Here is a 14,486-nt window from a genome sequence, read left to right as displayed (position 1 = left end):
ACCAGGAAAGGCAGATTTGCTGCAAGAGCTGCCACCTGGCTTTCCCATCAGGTTCCTCTTCCATATGGAAAATCCAGGAAGTGTACAGAGACCTTGGCTCACGGAGGTCTGGGCAGGAGATGGATCGGACAGAGCCCGGTCTCCCTCCCCAGCACCCAAGGACTAACATCCAAGATGCAAAAAAGCATCAGGCCTCGCTGTGTACACAGCATGGACTTGTGGGTACAGACAGGGAAACACATCTGTGCGCTGGAGTCATTTCCCATCTAGTAGTGTGATGCTCGTTTAATCTCAGCTAAGGTCCAGCTCATCCACTCGACCCAAGCTGCTCAAATTTGTCTGAGCATTGCAGTCACATGGGGAGTTTATAAAATACAGCGAGGGACTATAGTCCAGAAAGTTTTCTTTCTGAAGGGCTAGACAGATGGAGCATATATTCTTTCACTCTTTGGGTGATTGGGATTTCCAGCCGGGTTTAGGGACTTTTTAACACAGCTCTCTCAACTGTGAAGCCCAGCATGACAGCGGGCAGTCTGCTTGGGCATCTTATCTGCTACCCATCTCTGAGGTCACCTTGCTCACGGGGAGAATGCAAGGACTCCCTCGAAGCCGGAGTGCGTGTGAGCGTTAAACACAATGGTGGCGGCGGTTCACTGTTCGGCACAGCACCTACCTACTCAACAAACGCTAACTCTTTCCTTTATTTGCGTCAGGGCTGGTCTTGGACATTTAAAAAGGAAAAAGTAACGCAAAGCAAAAAATCAACCCAGGGCTTGTGATTCAACTTCAGGGTTCAAGAGTCTGGCTTCTATGACACCTCCCTTCGCAGCCCGTGGCAGGGAGGCCCTGAGAAGCAGAGCTGGCCTCTACAACTCTTTATTGATTCAGAAATCTAGGCAGCAAAGCCAAGTCAGCCAGGGCAACCACAAGCGTGGGTCGTGCCAAGAAGATAATGAAGCGCTCTGCTCCTGGACCGGCCCCTGGGCTTTGCCACAGTGTGTCCCGAGGAGCCAGCACAGGCAGGTACTCTCTCTGAGGCCCCGAGCATCCTCATGATTCCAGGCTACGGTTTTATTTTGAGCTCCGGGAGCTGTCACCTCAGAGGAAAGGGCTGCAGACTGTGAACTTCATGCAATACTTGGGAGGCCGTGGTGGAAAACAGCCCCGCTCTGGGAGCCCGACGTCCCGCTGCGCTCTAGCTCTGCTGTGGTCACAGACGCAGGCATGTCAGGCCACTTCAGTCGGCCCGAGTGTGCCCACGTGAGACCGAAGGGGGCGGGATTAGATGATCTCTTAGGCTCGGTCCCGCTCTAACATCCTGTGATTGTGCCTGTGAGGAGTACCCCACCATCATTTCCTGCATCCCAGCTTCTGCTCGCGAAGGAAGCGGATCTTTTTAATACACGTTGTTTGATTGTTTGAACCGGTTGAGGTTGGTTTTTTTTTTTTGTGACATTCTGTAAAATCAAAAGGTCTATTCTTCTCTTGCGCTTTTCAATCACTCTTGGCCTAGTTCATAAGCAATCATTACCACTTAGCTGGTGGGTGGCTCTCTTTGTCGTCTCCCAAATTCATGCTTCACCTGCAGGGAGGAGGAACACCGCTAGGTCCTTATGGCTCTTTGGGTGGGGAGGCCTGGGGCCACTGTAGTGTTTGGAGAGTACCTGCGAGCTCGAAGCAGCAAATATGGGCCTGGTCTGACTATACAGGACCAATCCTGAAAGCTGAGCCTCCCAAACAGCAAAGGGAAGCTGTGACAGAGCTCCCTACACTGCGGTCCCCTCAGTCTCTCTGACTCAAACGCTCTCACCCACGTTATCTCATTCACCTGTTAGAACAATCCCGTGAGTCAAGCATGGCAAGTCTTATTTTACTAATGAAGGAACTGAGGCCAAGTGACTGACTCAAGGTCACAGCTAAGTCAGCAACGTCTGAGCTATTGCCTCTCCTTAGTTTCCCTGACAACATTAGAATATCACGCTCAGGCCATTAAGCTGCAAGTGTTGGGGACCAGGGAGGTCTTGTCTGTGCTTGCTGAGGTTAGGTATCTTGTGTTGCTGACCCCATGGGACAGGCCTTCTTACAGAGCTACACATTGGGGGGTGGGAGGCGGGAGAAGGGAATGCTTAAGTGCTGGCCAATCAAAAGCCCGGGTCCTGAGCAATGGGGCGTAGGGTTACAGTGTACAAGGGCAGAAGTGTCTCCTCTTCCCATCACCTGGGGGAAAGCACCCAGGAGGTTGGTGTGCAACAGGAGCAGGCCGTCCGCTCTACCTTAAGTGGCTCTTCTTCCATGATACGACGTGAAATACTGTAGACACGATGAAGAGGGCACAGAGGCCCATGCCGTAAATCCAGGCCGTGATCTTTTCCCAGCAGTCGTCCGACAGCCGGTGGAGGAGGGCGCTGCCCACGATGGCTGGGACAATGAGGAACTGGGGGAAAGAGGGGGAAACAGCCTGCTTGGATCACGACCTTTGGTGAAAACAAACAAGTTTGCCAGGGGCGATTTCAGAAAAAGTGATGATCTTAAAGCAAACGTTTGCCTCTCCCGCGTAATCACAAGAAGCAAGCGGAGTTGTCCGAGGCTGCCCTGGAAGCAGGGACTGCTATTCGGGGCCCAGGAACTGTGCCAGTCAGTGGGGACACGAGTAAGCAGTGGGGATGCAACATTATTCAGCTGTGGCACAACAGATGTTCTTTATCCTAATTTAATTAAACAGGGGTATAGTTCATCCTATTCGCTCACCTGATGCAGATTAACGACTTAAATATTCAAATGGAAAGAAGATATTCAGATTTCCCAGGGTGGTCCTACTTTTTAAAGTAGAACCTTTCCCGTTGCCCTTCAGAACCATTGAAATCCCAGTGTTTTCAGCAAAAGGTCAATGAATGAATCAAATCAGTAGTACATCACACACACACGTCACTTGCTCTGGCTTTCAGTTTAAATATATATGCATTCTATTGATTTGGAGGCCACTGGGAGTCAAGAGAGTTTGGGGGTTATTTAATTTTTAATACTGCCTCTCACGTAAGCAAGGGTAATCCTAATCCACTCCTAGGTCTACTTACTTGAAACATTTTAAAAGTGTAGTCTTAGAGAGAGACTATTAGACTATATTCGACATTCACACAAACATAAATTCAAAGGTCTAGTCCAAGGGTCCTCAAACTTTTAAAATGGGGCCAGTTCACTGTCCCTCAGATCCGTTGGCGGGCCGGACTAGAGTTTAAAAAAAAAAAAACTATGAACAAATTCCTATGCACACTGCACATATCTTATTTTGAAGTAAAAAAGCAAACGGGGCAAAAACACCCGGCAGGCCGGATAAATGTCCTCGGTGGGCTGCATGTGGCCCGTGGGCCGTCGTTTGAGGATGCCTGGACTTGCATAACATATTTTGTAATAACAGAATTGCTTTCCTTGATTTTTGGTAAAGAATACAAGCTGTAGCGACAGTCTTTTCTTTCACTCTTCCCTCAAAACTCACTCTTGCCCTCTTAAGAGAATGAGAGCCCCAGAAAAGAGCAGCATGTATTTTCAAGGGTGGAGGAGGTTTTCCATGGTCCGGGCCGAAAGGAGAAAACTACTGATGATCATTTTTTTGCACTGTAATATTTAGTTGACTTACAGAGGTGTCATTAAGAGATTATGCCCTTCCTGCATTTTTTCGTGTTAAAGCAGCCTCTCTTTCATGAAATGTAGACGATGGAAACCTTTTTTTGTTTGCACGTTTTAGAAAGTTTGCCGGTCTCTCTGGAATCCAAAAGAGCTGGGACACAGCTTAGCAAGATTAATAGTCTCCCTCCACGAGCATAAATGCGGAGGTTTCATCTGGCTTTCCTTCATTTGGGTTTGTGAGCTAACCGTTCCTTCACTGTGTCATGTCCAGGAGGGACCCATGACGCTGATTCAGGGCCATGCTGAGCAAGAGAATCCCTGCAGCTAAGCTGGCCACCAATAGCCACAACCATGACACTCAAAAGCTCACCATTCTGTTCCGTAACGGACAACATCATGGGTTACTAGTCAGTAGTATGGAAACTATCAGGCACCATTCCTGATAACGTTCACTAGACTCGCCTTCTGCAGTTAGTAAAGGAAGAAAGTAATAGCTGCATATTGAAGCCATGGGAAAGGGAAAAGGTCACGTGAAGTAACTGTTGTTCAAACTTTTATCATCTTTCTATCCTAATCCTGCCCTTGACTTAAGCACTGTTTGTTGTTTGTTTGTTTTTTTAAGAACTTATTTATTTAGGGACCAGTAATCAGCTTCAGCATTCATTTTACTTTGAGCTCTGTTAAATTCCTTGACAATGTGGTCAAGAATAAAAGATGGATCCCCGTGCAAGGACAGTGGCAAGTCAAGTTAGGCCAAGCAGTTCTAAAAGCCCAGTTTGGGAGTTAGGCCACACAGTTTTTAAGGCCAAATTTGGGTTCGGAGCATTCGGATCTTTCTGCTGCAAAATGCACTGCACGTGAGAATGCTAATAAAACCAGGGCAGAAGTCAGCTCAATTCTAGAACATTCCATGAAGTCTTTTCTGTCCCTGGAATCTAAACCCGGGGTTCCAGAGAGGCTGTCCATTAAAAGAGGTTACTCGGAATTTCATTATTTAAGCCCTTTTATGGAATCTAGGGCAAGCATGTCAGGTACTAATTTGTTTTTCCCTCCCAAAGAAATACAAGTTTTAACAAGGGTTCTAGCATAGCAACTATTTAAATAAAAACCTTTTCTACACCCGAGGACAAAAGGGATTCGGTGATAAATTACGATGTTATTACCCAGCAAATCTGAATTTGCTATCATCAGACCCAGAACAGGTGCTTTATAAAGTCTGATGGATGTCAAGTAATAACCGGATGGCACTGTTTTATGAGCTGACAAAGTAACTCCCCAAACTTGCCTTCTATTTAAAGTAATTTAGCTAGGGCTTATATTTGGCTGAAAATGTATTTTAGTATCTTCTTATGAGCATGTGTTGCTTTTCTAGGCCAGAAAATAAAGAAAGAAAGTAACAATTGAAGGACCAAATGGGTTCTTCTTTTGGAACACTCTGGAACAATCACTGCTCTGAGAAGAGCCCCCGTGGGTATGGGGAGGAAGTGGCTGCCTGTTTCAGGGGACTCACTTAGTCAACACAAGAAGCTCTTTAAACTGAGTGTGAATTTTCCTTGCCCACGAAAGAAATGCCGTGGTCTTGAAAAGGTGTTTATTACTCACAGGGCTGCAGGGTCCTTGGGTTATTCCTGTCACATGGGGTACTTAACTGAGGCAATTCTCGGAAGGATGCTGCTGGAGAAAACACATTCCAGGAGCACTCGGAGCAGTCTACACCCTCCCACCATCTCTGGAGCCAAGACTCAGGGCCGATGCGGTGGGAGGCCAGGTCTCGGGGAAGAGTCAATCCCACTCATGGCCCCCAAGTCTCTACAGACCATCGCCCCTTCCTCCCACGGCCCTCGGGGACTGCGTACTCACTGCGTGTGTGTAACAGTTAGCAGCATGTTCGTAGCAAGTCGGTTTGTAGCGGCCATTGGCTGGCGCCCGATGGTTCATGAACCTGTAGGAAACAAAGAGCTATCATGTGGGAGCAGCTCAAAGCGTGTGGAGGACAATGGGGAAGGCTGCCAGTGGTGGCTTGGCCTATTCTAAACCAAGCGGTAACTGCTGGAAATACCTGATTAGGGGGGGAGAGGGGGCAGGTCAGGCAGGCCCACAAGCACTGTTTTTAAATAAATAAATAAAAGCTACTAAAAAGGTGCAATGTGAGCTATGGTCCTCAAGTACATGCCCTAGTTTATGGGATTAGCTATTCTTTCAGCACGTTCTAAAGAAAAGTCTCCACCAAGCAAAAAAAAAACAGAAACCGAAATGGCTTCTTTCAACAGGGACCCCTAAATTCTGGGGTGGCACAGGCAGGCTCCACAACAGCTATTAACAGTAATCCAAAGAATTGTTCTAAAGTTTAAAATGGCTCCTCACTGTCCTTAAATGAAAAGGGATGCGGCGTGGGTGGACAGGTTTCTACAGAGCCTGCGCTCGCTCGGTGGGAGGAAGGCCCTCCCCTTTGATGGCGAGCAAGCGCTCTGTTGTCCATTTTAGTGGGAAGGACTGGTGGTTTCCTTCAGACAGTTTCTCACCTACATAAGCTCTCGTTTTCCCAGAGTTCACCGTACTTTCTCTCAAAATCCACAAAGCTCGGACCTCTACCTGACAAGCAGGCCTGCCCCACCAAGGTGCCTGTCCCCGCCTCAGTCAACTTAAACAGATGGCGCCTGGCTCCCTCGAGGCCTCTGGAAACAGGCAGTACATTTCCCCTGTGCTTTTCCTCAGTTAAGAGAATTCACCCCAAAAACCAGACACCTGACTCACACCCCAAACTCTGGCTATAAAATTCACATCCACTCACAAAAGCATGCATGTATCTATGAATCAAACTATCTCCTACACTTAAGGCACACATCTTGGTTCCACACTTCCCTGTGGGCTGGCTTCATGACAATGGATATTGCAATGAAAATCTTGGATAGCACACAGCCTAATGAGGCTGGCAGCATCTTCAGGGGGCGGGGTGGGGTGTGTGTGTGTTTGTGTGTGTGTGTGTGTGTGTGTCGCGCATGTGCACGCCGATGTGCCCACCCCCAAGACCCAACCTCTTCCAGCCAAGGGGCAGGAGGCGGTTCTCTGGAAGAAGGGAGACACAAACGCAGGAGGAGAGGTGCAGCTGTCTGAAGAAAAGAGGAAAGCAGACGAACGAAGGGGGAAGAGCCCCCTGGCAGCATTCAAATCTCAGAGGCCCGCGGCATTCCTGCACTTGGAGCCTGCAAGGGTCCACTGTTCGGACTGCAGGGAGACAGGTGTCTGTTATTGGTCACTAATCAGTTTTGGTGAGTCACACCTTATTAATTCAGACAAATATAAAAAGGGTCCCAGGATGAGCCAAGTGGCCAACAACTGGCTAAAATGCACAGTGAGGCCGTTCTAAGCAATGCCAGTGAGCCAACCAATGCCAAGGCAGCATATTCTGCAAGAACGAAGAGGGAAAGGCCTGGTGACTTTAGATATGTGAGTAAAAGTGAAATAGCGGTGTCTGCTCACCCCACACGTAAAGCTCAGGGAGAGGAGCCCCTAGGGGGTGAATCTGGGACAGGGATGGCTCTCCACATGGATCAACAGGGGGTTAGCTCCCTAAGCAGTGTGCCGCATCTCTATTCCGTGAGTGGAAGCCGCTAGATGGTTTTGGGGGCAAAAAGGTACAGTTAGCTTCAGAATCACTCGTGTTGCTTAAAAAAAAAAAAAGGAGCGTTCTCCCCTGATAACCCGGTAAATAATTTTACTAATTTCCTAAGGGAGGCGAGTATTGCCATCAGCTCTTACCAGTCAAAAGAAAAATAATTACACTCTTGGGAAGAATGCTTTTAAAAGCACCCCAAGTATTTAAGGCCCTACCACATCAGGACACTGAGGCAGAAGAACAGAGCTATACGTAGCACACAGCCTACTAGGAGCGCGAAAGGGGTGACGCGCAGAGCTCCAAGATGGTTGAGGTTAGACTAAACGGAAGGAGCTCCCTGGAGGGGACAGTCCGTAGGGTGAGCCTACCCACCACCAGGCTGCAGACCAAAAATAGCAATTTATCTCTCTGGCAGCCCAACCTAAAAATAGTCAAGCCATTACACAGCAACTGGGATAGACTTTCACATTTTCTCCCCAAAGCAGAGACTCGAGGTGGCTGAGTCTGTGACAGCCCCAGCCCAGACAGAATAACTCAGGTGGAGAATGAGGCAGATGCTGTATCCCATCAGTGGTGCTTTCCCCTGATGCTCAGGGCAAGATTTGGGGACAAGGGGAAGGTCCCTCTGAGTAAGTGTCTGGGGTTGGGTGGGACAGACAGCACAACTGTTCTGCAGGAACATTCCCATTGCGATTTCCCCAATTCTCTCCGCCCTGCCCGGGTGCACGCCTCCTCCAAAGCCTCCAAGAGCAGTCAGTCAGGAAAAGCAGATGCATAAATGCAAACGAACACTCCCACACGGAGCCTGCGTGCTTCCTCGCAAAAACAAAGGACGGAGAAGGGTTGTCAAGCATTATGGAAAGCAGCACCCATTTATGGAAGGCACCCACATGTTACGCACAGTCATCCCGAGACGGATTTGCTGGGTGGCCAGCAGTTAAGGAAATGACCCGAAGGCGGGCAGTTAGGATCCATGAGCCCCTTGGATGAAAGGCCTGGTGATCTACTTCCAAAAATCCAACTGTTGAAATTCTGTAGAGCCCGGCTCCACTCTGACACCCGGGGGGTCCCGGTGAGTGGAAGCAACCGGGAACCCTAGTTACCCAGAGCTCCAATAGAGCACTCCAGCAAGCTTCATGGGGTGCACAGGCGATTCAGTCCTAGACGCAAAGATAATACTTCGGAAGGCCATTAGTTAACACTTACCCTGAGCCCTTTCTCTCCTTCCCTAACCCCAAATGGAACTTCAAAACTTTTGGGTGGGGGGTAGGTTCAGGTCCTGGGGATACACCTCAGCTCCTTAAAGCCAGCTGCCTCCAAGCTAACTGACTCATAGTGACCCCAGGTGTCAGGGTTGACTGGTGCTCCCTGCCGTTTTCAATGCTGAATTAGCTCACTATAAAAAGAAAAACAAAACCAAATGCACTGCCCTTGCGTCAATTCTGCCCCTGTGGGATTCCCAGGCTGTCAATCTTTAGCAGAGCAGAAAGTCTCGTGAGGATCAGCTGATGGCTTCCAACTGCTAATCTGGGGGTCGACAGCTCAACCTGGCTCCAAGCACTGGGCCCTCTGAAATGGCATCTGTGACCCACCCTGCGGGAGGACCACGATCTGCCTTCCTCACTCTCCAAATGCAACAACCCAAGAGACATGCCAACAAACTCACTGCCGTCAAGTTGGTTCCAACTCATCGTGACCTACGGGTTTCTGGGACTTTAACATCTTTACCGGGGCAGACAGCCTCACCTTTCTTCTGGAGAGCAGCTGGTGGAGTCAAAGCTGAGCGTGGGGTTAGCCGCTCAATGTGTAACCCGTTGCTCATCCTGCAACCACACTGCCCCTCGAAATAGGTTTCTGAGCAGCCCGCCTCTGTACATTTCTACAGCAACGACAAAATCCAGGCCACGACGGCGCAGGTCTGACGGTGAGGAGCCACAATTGTCCATAAGAACTGCATCAAATCGCACACCCAGCCCCAGCTCCAAAACTGGCCTTTAGCTTCCCAAGGCACTTCAAGCAAGAACTCCTCCGTGGTCCACAAGCTCTTTGTGGCCTGCACGCGGCCTTCACTGCTGCTTCTCCCGTAGGTCCCACTTCTCTCACACTCTACCCTCCAATCACCTAACCAAGGTTCTATGCCTCAAACGTAGCCCAGTCTAGTCCGGTCAGCCTGGAGTGTCGGCACTCGCTGTATGTTTCAGCCTGGAACTTTCTCCTCCCCAATGCCTGGCTCTTCTCATCCTTCAAGCTCAAACGTTGCCTTGCCAAGAAGGGCTTCCGGACCACCCGACCACAAGTGCATTTCAGCCTTCCCCCCACTGCCCTCTGTTCCCGCTCTTAATAACTCAACTTCGTTTTAAAAATTTGATCTCAACTCCAACTGTATGAGAATTCCACCAGGGCTGGTTTGCTACCCAAGCATAATGCCTTGTTTACTGCTGGTGCTTAATAAGTGTTGAGTGAATGACAAGACAGATGGGCTTCCCAATGCTTCAAAAACCTCAACAAAAGAGATTTCGGTCTGTAGGAATCAAGAGGTTGACCATGGGACAGAGAGAAAGAAGCCTTCTGGAAGCCAAAAGAACCCTGCTGGGTAAAAACTTTAATGGCCCAGACCATGGGCAAACCAAGGGTCCATTCGTAATCAAAGGATCCCTATCCACAGTCCCTTTATAGTCAACCAACTAGCCCCCCTTTAGGTGGGAGCTTGGCGGTAGAGTGGGTTAGGCATTGGCTCAGGTAGAGTGGGTTAGGCGTTAGCTCAGCTAACCGCAAGGGCAGCAGTTAAAACCCATCAGTTGCTTAAGGGAGAAAGCTGAGGCAATTTCCTTTAATAAAGATTGACAGCTTTGACAACTCTCAGGAGCAGGTCTCCTCTGTCTTCTAAGGTCACTGTGAGTTGGTTGTGCTGAAGGAAGGGGCCCTGGAGGTACACTGCTAACCGGGAGGCTGACAGTTCAAACCCACCAGGCCGTCCCCATGAGAATGGTGTGGAGCGTACAAGATTCATCCCCTTGAAAACCCTCAAGAGCAGTTCTCCTGTCCTACACGGCGGACTATGTGAAGGACTGACTCGATGGGCAGTGAGTTTGTCCTGCTCTGATGGAGGGGAATCCTTGGAATGACACTTACCAAGGAAAATGTCCCTCGCCAGAGGAGGGGGATGGGGGGTTGTTCTGGACGTAATTACTAAATACAGAAGAATGCACATGTAACGTGACAAACTCATGTCAAGAGGAGCCCTGGTGGAGTAGTGGGTTGTGCACTGGGCTGCCATCTGCAAGGTCAGCACTTTGAAACCACTTCAGGAGAAGGATGAGGCCTTCTACCCCTGTGAACAGTTACAGCTCGGAAAACCCACAGGGGCAGTGCTACTTTGTCCTACAGGGTCGCTATGAGTCACAATTTACCACCCATGGATGGCACGGGTTTGAGTTTCATCCCCCTGCAAGGATTCAGTGCCCTGAGAACATGCAAACGAGACGAAGGTTCCTAACTCAGTAGCTTAAGACGTCTTTGCACAGCCGTTTTCTATCTGATCACAAGGCAGGGGCTTGGGGGGCGAGGGGGTGGTGGTGGCTTTCCTTGGAATTGGGGTTGCAAAGCTGGGAAAACAAATGCATACCAGCAGGCAGAAGCTGAAGATGCTGGTGTGTTGTGGGCAGGGAGGTAATGGGAAAGGTGAGCCCACAGCATGGGGTTGGGGGGGGGGGATAGACGTGAGGCTCAGGGGGCATGCTCTCTTTATTCTCTAAGCCTGTTTGTTTACATGGACTGGGTGGGTCTCAACTCCTTCTCCTATGCTACAGCTGAGCAGGACCTGAGTAGCAGACAAGCAGGGGACAGTACCAGGGACAGAGAGGCACTAAGGAGTATCAGCGGTTATCATCAGCCAGAGAGAATGTGAAAGGGAGAGAATGAGTGTGTCTGTCCTACTGCAGGGCAATAAAAGGAATAAAGGGAGGAAGGTGGAAGTGTTCTCTCTTCATTCCAGGAGAATTGCTCACACCCCAGGCCTTTCTGAGGAGCTGTGCATGTGTGCAGATCTCCACTTACGACAGCAGGCAGCTGGCTAAGTTTCCTCATCGCCTGTCCTCGGCAGAAGTGGCAGAACTCTGGATGGGAACCCAAAGGCCACAATAAGCCAGTCTCCACGAGGGAAGAACCAACCAGGCATTCAGAGTGTTCTTGCAGTTTTGACATAGCTACAAACTGGCCCCAGTGACATCTTTACCACCATCCAAGACTCCTCAGTCTGAATTCTGATAAACCTACCAAGAGATGGAGCACATCTATTTTAAGACACTTGTCCCTGCCTCCACTTCCTTTGCAGCCGGCCTACCTGTGGCAACCCTGAACGTTATGAGAGATATTTGACATGGCTTGAAGAGATGCAGGAGTGCTGTCAGTGTTTTAAGGTGTGGGCCACAAAAATCGGAACCGTATTAACATACTTTTGCTGCCTTGACGTTCAGGTTCACGTCGACTCTTGGCAAATAGCTTTCCAAACTAACCTATCAGAGAGTAACTGGAAATTATAGGAATTGTTCCGTCTCAGAGCAAGGGTAGGTCACGCAGAAAAGTGCTACACCTACACTGGGTGGACTATTGTACAGCCAACCGCCTGAGCCACACCTAAGGAAATGCCTCTATTTTAAATCTGAAGTGAATAAACCAAGGTGCAAAATGATACCGCTTGCTAAGAAGGGCCGGCAGATTCGGTTTCATGTCAAGCAAAGCGAATACAGTTCAATCTGTGGGGATGGTGGGCACCTCCCTATAGGCTGGCATTTTCATTTTAATGCTATTGTTTTCATTTGTCTTGACCCTGCTTTAATATGCATCCAACAAGTAAAACATGCTTTTTCATTTTTTTTCCTTTAGAGAAGAATTCGATGGGCTAGGAAAGCAATACACATCCAAAAAGGGGGTAATGTCAGAAACGATCGCCCCCTTTTCTCTGAAAACAGGAAGAGCACAGAGTTGCAGAGGATAGAACACAAACAGACCACAAGCACAGGATGAGCCAGTGCGCCTGTACACACCACGTTCCCTTTAAGTGCGCCCAGTCCCCTCTGGGCTAGAATACCACAGTTCCTTCCGGCCCCTGCACACACTGATAAGTTCTCACTGGGGAAACCTGGTGGGCATCCAACACCAGCGTGGCCAACAATCCCCGGAGGTGGACCCAAGTCTTTGAGGCCATCCCCATTGCTGATGGCACAGCCCACACTACTTATTGGACATGTTTTAGCTCCATCAGCCTTTGAAATGAGGTGAGGATAAAATAAGTATTCTGGATCAGTGGACAGTTAAGGCACCCACACATACACACCGGGGAGTAGAAAAATAAGTGCACTTATATCTTTGAAATAAAAGGCAGGGCTGACAGCAAAGCAACAGTAAATCTTGGAAGATTTCATGCATTCCTTTCTTTCTTTCAAGGCCCCCCTGTCACTGCTGGTGAGGAAGGTCTGGGGATGGGGCCTGTCGCTGCGGCTGGATTCACCCAACATTCAGATGACAGGATGGAGAGTTAACCACAAACAGAGGCGGTGAACTTTCACCCACTTAAGCGACAAAGAATTCGAAGAACAGCCCTGGGCTCCCTCTCAGAAGCACAGACCAGCGGCCATCCATAACTAGACGGCGGAGCATTGGGGGCTGGGACAGGCCGCCGCGCGCCCCCAGGCTGGCGTCGCCACCAGCTCCCCAGCGGGTGAGCAGCCACCCGGCCAGTCTTCCGGTGGTGGCGCCTCCTCGGTTCCTCCCCTTCACCAACAGCAGGTTTCACCAGCCCGATGCTAACTTGTCCCTGGTCCCTTCGCAAAGCCCAAAATAGCACCGCCAAGGGACGCAAGGGCCCCGATCAGGCCAGGCAATGCAAAACCAAAGGCAGCGTGCCTCAGTTTCCCCTTTTGCCAGGTCGGTTCACAGAAGGTCAGCACCGTCGCTTTACCACTAATCATGCTTCCAGGCTCGGAAGCTGCCTGTCCCAGGTCCGCGCGCGCCTGCCTCCCCCCAAGCCCCCTGTCCCGGGACCCCCTACCCCGGGGGGGGGGCGGGTGGCTGGAGGCCACAGCGGAGTCGGACGCCGGAAGGCGGCGCCAGCGGCCACAGCGGGCAGGGAACCACCTAGGGAGCGTGGGAGGGGGGAGCCGGCGAGGAGAGGGACCCCTGCGGGCTGGGGTCTGGGATCAGGGGGCTGGAAATACATCCGAGTCCGCAGATGGCGAGGGCAGGCCCGGGTCAGCACGAGATTTCCGTCCTCGGGGCGAGGGGCTCGCCCAGCCGGGGGCCGGGGCCAGGACGGGGAATCCCCCCGGAGCGGATCCCCGGCCAAGGCTTGCGACCCACGGGGAGATGGACCCAGGTGAGAAGCGGGGAGCCGCGCGGGAGGACCCGGGCATGGAGACCCGCTGCCGACACGGACTGTGGGCGAGGAGGGGACTCCATCCCTCTCACCGCTGGAATCGAGTCTTGAACCGCATTGATCCTCCGCTCCTCCTCGGGGGCCGGGGAGCTCCGTCTCGTCAGCACCGGCGGCCGGGCGCGCGGCCCTCATGGGCTTCAGCAGCTCCAGAGGCCGCCCGCGTGCCCGGCGGAGCTGCTCAGCGGAGAGGGGCCGGCCGGGCCAGGCGGGGGGTCGGGACCGGGCGGGGGCCAGACCGGGAGACTGGGGGCGGGAGGGAGGCCGCTTAAACGGCCCGGCGCCTCCCGCCTCCCCGGCTCCTCCGCCCCCGGGCGCCCGCGCCCCGCCCCGGAGCCCGGCTCCACCCCCGCCCGCTCCGCTCGCCTGCGTGCCTCCTCAGCCGCGTGCGCGTCACGGCGCCGGGCGGCCAATCAGCGCGCCGAGCGGCGCGGCGGTAACGCTGCCATTCATTCCCGCAGGGCTCGGGCGGGGGCGGAGCCTCGCGGCAGAGGGGGCGGAGCAAGGGGTGGGCGGAGCGAGGGAGGATGGGTGGTGCACGTCAATACGGGAGGCGTTGGGGTGTGAAAAGAGATCAAGAGGTGGGGAGGACAGACTGAAGGCTGTGGTTTTTAAAAGCACTGCGAAGTGGAGGAAGTAGCATACCGGGACCCCTGTTTGCGTTCTAGTCCTGGCTCTGTGTCATTCATCTTCACTTCTTTCTCCATCCCTCATTCGTTCATTCCTTCATCTTTGGAGGGCCAGCTCTGGCTGGGGCATGATGGCCAAGCGCCAGGACAGATTTTAAAACCTTCCCCTTGCGTTGATATCGAATCG

General features: G+C 51.4%; 1 protein-coding gene across 1 annotated transcript in view; it reads right to left on the bottom strand.

The window, feature by feature from the left end:
• Nucleotides 1–13,955, bottom strand: part of MMD (monocyte to macrophage differentiation associated) — a 30,167-nt gene extending 16,212 nt beyond the window's left edge. The window contains exons 1-3 of the mRNA XM_075561569.1: nucleotides 13,706–13,955; nucleotides 5,485–5,566; nucleotides 2,274–2,434 (exon numbers count right to left, since the gene is read on the bottom strand). Of these exons, the coding sequence (XP_075417684.1) occupies nucleotides 2,274–2,434; nucleotides 5,485–5,566; nucleotides 13,706–13,731 (269 nt within the window). The 5' untranslated portion in view covers nucleotides 13,732–13,955. The remainder of the gene's footprint in view (nucleotides 1–2,273; nucleotides 2,435–5,484; nucleotides 5,567–13,705) is intronic.
• Between the last annotated feature and the right edge of the window lie 531 nt (nucleotides 13,956–14,486).

The sequence above is a fragment of the Tenrec ecaudatus genome, chromosome 10, assembly GCF_050624435.1.
Source record: "Tenrec ecaudatus isolate mTenEca1 chromosome 10, mTenEca1.hap1, whole genome shotgun sequence".
Lineage (NCBI taxonomy): Eukaryota > Metazoa > Chordata > Mammalia > Afrosoricida > Tenrecidae > Tenrec > Tenrec ecaudatus.
Note: the sequence above shows the minus strand (reverse complement) of the source record. Positions and strands in the feature narration are given on the sequence as shown.